The following is a 6,979-nucleotide window of genomic DNA, read 5'->3' on the forward strand; positions in this document are numbered from 1 at the left end:
GCTAGGATGCAGCAGGAAGGGATGCCTCAGAGAGACAGCATCGTTATTTAACAGCTAGGATGTAGCAGGAAGTGCAGCCTCAGAAACAGCGTTCTTATTTAGGCTAACTGTAGCAGGAAGGGATGCTAACTGTAGCAAACTGTGTTTGGAATGATAATCTCCCCCTCCTTGTCACAATATTTCTCTCTCTTTCTCTCTCTCTAGCCCTTCCCAGCCTTCTTCTCTCTCTCTCTCTCTCTCTTTCTCTCTAGCCCTTCCCAGCCTTCTCTCTCTCTCTCTCTTCTCCTCTTCTCTCTAGCTCTTCCTAACCTTCTCTCACCGTTTTCTTCATCTCTCTAATTCATGTTTCCCTCTCTCTCTTTGGCTTGCACATTCTCTCTCTGGCTGACCCACCAGGCAGTATGCCAGGAGGGGAGGGAGGGAAGGAAAGGAGGGAGGGAGGGGTGTACCATACCCAGTATGTCAACACAGAGAGAGAGAGAAGAGAGAAGGGGAGGTACCATACCCAGTATGCCGAGGGAGGGAGGGAAGGAAAGGAGAGAGAGAGAGAGAGAGAGAGAGAGAGAGAGAGAGAGAGGGAGGGCAAGGAGAAAGAGAATCATATACCAACCCCTCACAACACACAGCCAGCCGACTGACTGAGACCCGGAGCACCAAGCCTAAAGGAACCCGACTCTGTTCCCTGGACATCCAACGCACCGTTTTTGAGCAACACGGTCCGATTTTTTTTGTTACCGCTACTAACCCACAACTCCTCACCCCTTACCCCTACTAACCCACAATCTCCTCACCCCTTACCCCTACTAACCCACAAACTCCTCACCCTTACCCCTACTAACCCACAATCTCCTCACCCCTTACCCCTACTAACCCACAATCTCCTCACCCCTTACCCCTACTAACCCACAATCTCCTCACCCCTTACCCCAGTCCCCGGACAACCAGAGACATGAACCTCCTCCCGACCCAGTCTGTCCAGACTGAGGAAGATGCTGAAACGGAAGGTACGGTACCGTAGCTAGAACTTTCAGAAACCACACGGGATACAGACGAAAACGGGTCGATTTATGGGATGAAATCACTACGACGTCGACTTTTATGGTTTATCGCTGTACGTCTGGGAAACGTCGGTTGTCGGTAGTTGAAGTGCACTCTGGGTAGATTGGTGTTATTCGTTCATTAATGGTCACTATGAGTGTTAAAGTCATGTTTTTATAAGTGCTTCATAGACTTGTTTATATAGCATCGTAATCGTGGGTACATTGACACAACCACACACGACACACACACACGCACACACACAAGCTGTGAAGTTATTAAGAGCTGTTCTCCGTCTCCTCCCCTCACTAGCTTACATAACTGGTATATACCAGCTGCATGTCTGTCTGTCAGAGAGGGCCGCAAATAAACCTGCCCAGCGAGTACACTACTAATCAGCTACATAGAGGGGGTTATATTACCCTACTGAGGGGGCTAGGTTACTGTACTGATGCTGGGTCAGCTAGCCGTGTAGAGGGGTTATATTACCCTACTGAGGGGCTAGGTTACCGTACTGATGCTGGGTCAGCTAGCCGTGTAGATGGGTTATATTAACCCTACTGAGGGGCTAGGTTACTGTACTGATGCTGGGTCAGCTAGCCGTGTAGAGGGGTTATATTACCCCACTGAGGGGCTAGGTTACTGTACTGATGCTGGGTCAGCTAGCCGTGTAGAGGGGTTATATTACCCCACTGAGGGGCTAGGTTACTGTACTGATGCTGGGTCAGCTAGCCGTGTAAGGGGTTATATTACCCCTACTGAGGGGCTAGGTTACTGTACTGATGCTGGGTCAGCTAGCTGTGTAGAGGGTTATATTACCCTACTGAGGGGCTAGGTTACTGTACTGATGCTGGGTCAGCTAGCCGTGTAGAGGGGTTATATTACCCTACTGAGGGGCTAGGTTTACTGTACTGATGCTGGGTCAGCTAGCCGTGTAGAGGCGTTATATACCCTACTGAGGGGCTAGGTTACTGTACTGATGCTGGGTCAGCTAGCCGTGTAGAGGGGTTATATTACCCTACTGAGGGGCTAGGTTACTGTACTGATGCTGGGTCAGCTAGCCGTGTATAGGGGTTATAATTACCCTACTGAGGGGCTAGGTTACCGTACTGATGCTGTGGCAACTAGCCGTGTAGAGGGGTTATATTACCCTACTGCCCTGCTAACCCTAGGTCACAGGTCACAGGTCACCCTACATTACTGTGGACAACCAATGAGGAGGAGTGGGTGGGGGCAGGGGGAGACTTCTGGGCCAAGCCAGGTCTCAACTTTAATGGAGATTTAGATGAGGCTCTTTCCACTGACAGAGAGGATGATGGGAAATACATCAACAACCTGAGACTGTACTGACAGAGAGGATGATGGGAATACGTCAACAACCTGAGACTGTACTGACAGAGAGGGATGATGGGAAATACATCAACGACCTGAGACTGTACTGACAGAGAGGATGATGGGAAATACATCAACGACCTGAGACTGTACCGACAGAGAGGATGATGGGAAATACATCACAACCTGAGACTGTACCGACAGAGAGGATGATGGAAATACATCAACAACCTGAGACTGTACCGACAGAGAGGATGATGGGAAATACATTAACAACCTGAGACTGTACTGACAGAGAGGATGATGGGGAAATACATCAACAACCTGAGACTGTACTGACAGAGAGGATGATGGGAAATGTAACCATCCTTCTCCGTTATGGTTTGGAAATAGTTCAATACCACCTTAGAATTCACGTCTCCTTCACAGAATAAATATGACGTCATTGTGTTTGCCAGTTGATGTTGCGGATGCTGAGCTGGCAGCTGCCATCATGTCCAGGAGGATCATCCAGTCTCTGATCACCATGGAAGCCTGGGAGGGGTACACCTTCGCCGATCATCAGATCAGGATCAAGGAGTCACATGACCTCTACGGAGCTGTGATGTGGCCCTCGGTACGACACGCGCCTTTAAAGTTCGCCTTCGTCATCCTCGCTAACGCTACTGCCCTTACGCTCACCTTCGTCATCCTCACTAACACTACTACCCTTACGCTCACCTTCGTCATCCTCACTAACACTACTACCCTTACGCTCACCTTCGTCATCCTCACTAACACTACCCTTACGCTCACCTTCGTCATCCTCACTAACACTACTACCCTTACCTTCACCTTCGTCATCCTCACTAACACTACTACCCTTACGCTCACCTTCGTCATCCTCACTGACACTACCCTTACGCTCACCTTCATCATCCTCACTAACACACTACCCTTCTGCTCACCTTCGTCATCCTCACTAACACTACCCTTACGCTCACCTTCGTCATCCTCACTAACACTACTACCCTTCTGCTCACCTTCGTCATCCTCACTAACACTACCCTTCTGCTCACCTTCGTCATCCTCACTAACACTACCCTTACGCTCACCTTCGTCATCCTCACTAACACTACCCTTACGCTCACCTTCGTCATCCTCACTAACACTACCCTTACGCTCACCTTCATCATCCTCACTAACACTACCCTTCTGCTCACCTTCGTCATCCTCACTAACACTACCCTTACGCTCACCTTCGTCCTCACACTAACACTACTACCCTTCTGCTCACCTTCGTCATCCTCACTAACACTACCCTTACGCTCACCTTCGTCATCCTCACTAACACTACTACCCTTACGCTCACCTTCATCATCCTCACTAACACTACCCTTGCTCACCTTCATCATCCTCACTAACACTACCCTTACGCTCACCTTCATCATCCTCACTAACACTACTACCCTTACGCTCACCTTCGTCATCCTCACTAACACTACTACCCTTACGCTCACCTTCATCATCCTCACTAACACTACTACCCTTACCTTCACCTTCGTCATCCTCACTAACACTACCCTTACGCTCACCTTCGTCATCCTCACTAACACTACCTTACCCTCACCTTCGTCATCCTCACTAACACTACTACCCTTACCTTCACCTTCGTCATCCTCACTAACACTACCCTTCTGCTCACCTTCGTCATCCTCACTAACACTACTACCCTTACCTTCACCTTCGTCATCCTCACTAACACTACTACCCTTACGCTCACCTTCGTCATCCTCACTAACACTACTACCCTTACCTTCACCTTCGTCATCCTCACTAACACTACTACCCTTACCTTCACCTTCGTCATCCTCACTAACACTACCCTTCTGCTCACCTTCATCACAATCATTACTTTTAAATTCCACTTTTTTCCTCACCATGTATAACTTCATTTTTATAATGTCCTGTTATTTCCCATCAGGCCATAGTGCTGTGTTACTTCCTGGATACGCATCGTGACACGTACAACCTGCTGGACAAGAACGTCATCGAGCTGGGCGCCGGGACCGGTCTGGTCTCCGTAGTTACCAGCCTTCTAGGTGAGACAATCTTGTGTTTTACAAAGTCGCATGGGTCGTTCCAGACTCCCTCCTTATACATATTACATACGGGTCGTCCCAGACTCCCTCCTCATACATATTACATACGGGTCGTCCCAGACTCCCCTCCTCATACATATTACATACGGGTGGTCTCAGCCCTCCTCATACATATTACATACGGGTGGTCTCAGACTCCCTCCTCATACATATTACATACGGGTCGTCCCAGACTCCCTCCTCATACATATTACATACGGGTCGTACCAGACTCCCTCCTCATACATATTACATACGGGTCGTCCCAGACTCCCTCCTCATACATATTACATACGGGTCGTCCCAGACTCCCTCCTCATACATATTACTACGGGTCGTTCCAGACTCCCTCCTCATACATATTACATACGGGTCATCCCAGACTCCCTCCTCATACATATTACATACGGGTGGTCCCAAACTCCCTCATACATATTACATACGGGTGGTCCCAGACTCCCTCATACATATTACATACGGGTGGTCCCAGACTCCCTCCTCATACATATTACATACGGGTGGTCCCAGACCCTCCCTCATCATACATACGGGTCGTCCCAGACTCCCTCCTCATACATATTACATACGGGTCGTCCCAGACTCCCTCCTCATACATATTACATACGGGTCGTCCCAGACTCCCTCCTCATACATATTACACACGGGTGGTCTCAGACTCCCTCCTCATACATATTACATATGGGTCGTCCCAGACTCCCTCCTCATACATATTACATACGGGTGGTCTCAGACTCCCCCTCATATATTACATACGGGTCGTCCCAGACTCCCTCCTCATACATATTACATACGGGTCGTCCCAGACTCCCTCCTCATACATATTACATACGGGTCGTCCCAGACCCCTCCTCATACATATTACATACGGGTCGTCCCAGACTCCCTCCTCATACATATTACATACAGGTGGTCTCAGACTCCCTCCTCGTTAGTGTTTTTTTTTTGTTTTAGTTTTTCGGGCCCATCCAATCAATCAATCAATCAATCAAATGTATTTATATAGCCCTTCTTACATCAGCTGATACCTCAAAGTGCTGTACAGAAACCCAGCCTAAAACCCCAAACAGCAAGCAATGCAGGTGTAGAAGCACGGTGGCTAGGAAAAACTCCCTAGAAAGGCCAGAACCTAGGAAGAAACCTAGAGAGGAACCAGGCTATGAGGGGTGGCCAGTCCTCTTCTGGCTGTGCCGGGTGGAGATTAGAAACCTAGAGAGGAACCAGGCTATGAGGGGTGGCCAGTCCTCTTCTGGCTGTGCTGGGTGGAGATTAGAAACCTAGAGAGGAACCAGGCTATGAGGGGTGGCCAGTCCTCTTCTGGCTGGCTGGTGGAGATTAGAAACCTAGAGAGGAACCAGGCTATGAGGGGTGGCCAGTCCTCTTCTGGCTGTGCTGGGTGGAGATTAGAAACCTAGAGAGGAACCAGGCTATGAGGGGTGGCCAGTCCTCTTCTGGCTGTGCCGGGTGGAGATTAGAAACCTAGAGAGGAACCAGGCTATGGGGGTGGCCAGTCATCTTCTGGCTGTGCCGGGGGGAGATTAGAAACCTAGAGAGGAACCAGGCTATGAGGGGTGGCCAGTCCTCTTCTGGCTGTGCCGGGTGGAGATTAGAAACCTAGAGAGGAACCAGGCTATGAGGGTTGGCCAGTCCTCTTCTGGCTGTGCTGGGTGGAGATTAGAAACCTAGAGAGGAACCAGGCTATGAGGGGAGGCCAGTCCTCTTCTGGCTGTGCTGGGTGGAGATTAGAAACCTAGAGAGGAACCAGGCTATGAGGGGTGGCCAGTCCTCTTCTGGCTGTGCTGGGTGGAGATTAGAAACCTAGAGAGGAACCAGGCTATGAGGGTTGGCCAGTCCTCTTCTGGCTGTGCCGGGTGGAGATTATAACAGAACATGGCCAAGATGTTCAAATGTTCATAAATGACCAGCAGGGTCAATAATAATAATCATAGTAGTTGTCGAGGGTTCAACAGGTCAGCACCTCAGGAGTAAATATCACCTGGCTTTTCATAGCTGATCATTCAGAGTATCTCTACCGCTCCTGCTGTCTCTAGAGAGTTGAAAACAGCAGGTCTGGGACAGGTAGCAGGTCTGGGACAGGTAGCAGGTCTGGGACAGGTAGCAGGTCTGGGACAGGTAGCAGGTCTGGGACAGGTAGAAGGTCTGGGACAGGTAGCAGGTCTGGGACAGGCAGCAGGTCCGGGACAGGTAGCAGGTCTTGGACAGGAAGCAGGTCTTGGACAGGAAGCAGGTCTTGGACAGGAAGCAGGTCTGGGACAGGTAGCAGGTCTGGGACAGGTAGCAGGTCCGGGACAGGTAGCAGGTCCGGGACAGGTAGAAGGTCCGGGACAGGTAGCAGGTCCGGGACAGGTAGAAGGTCCAGGACAGGTAGAACGCCTGTTGACACCACCCTCTTCAGAGGACGACATCTCCTTCCTGTTTGGTAACTGGTGTTTTATTTTATTTATTATTTA

General features: G+C 49.9%; 1 protein-coding gene across 1 annotated transcript; it reads left to right on the top strand.

The window, feature by feature from the left end:
* The first annotated feature begins 824 nt into the window (after window positions 1-824).
* On the top strand, window positions 825-5,443 carry LOC115181178 (protein-lysine methyltransferase METTL21E-like). Its single transcript, XM_029743207.1, has 5 exons — window positions 825-894; window positions 926-1,004; window positions 2,829-2,986; window positions 4,334-4,451; window positions 5,418-5,443. Exons 2-5 carry the CDS (start codon window positions 950-952, stop codon window positions 5,441-5,443), a joined length of 357 nt encoding a protein of 118 aa, XP_029599067.1. The 5' UTR covers window positions 825-894; window positions 926-949.
* The last annotated feature ends 1,536 nt before the right edge of the window (window positions 5,444-6,979 follow it).

Source organism: Salmo trutta, unplaced genomic scaffold (genome assembly GCF_901001165.1).
Source record: "Salmo trutta unplaced genomic scaffold, fSalTru1.1, whole genome shotgun sequence".
NCBI lineage: Eukaryota > Metazoa > Chordata > Actinopteri > Salmoniformes > Salmonidae > Salmo > Salmo trutta.

What these genes read in the sequence shown, in the direction of transcription:
- LOC115181178 (XM_029743207.1), top strand. Translation starts at nt 950, where the DNA reads ATGAACCTCCTCCCGACCCAGTCTGTCCAGACTGAGGAAGATGCTGAA. An exon ending in GAGCTGTGATGTGGCCCTCG is followed by an intron (nt 2,987 to 4,333) that starts GTACGACACGCG and finishes ATTTCCCATCAG; the next exon opens with GCCATAGTGCTGTGTTACTT. An exon ending in CGTAGTTACCAGCCTTCTAG is followed by an intron (nt 4,452 to 5,417) that starts GTGAGACAATCT and finishes TATTACATACAG; the next exon opens with GTGGTCTCAGACTCCCTCCT.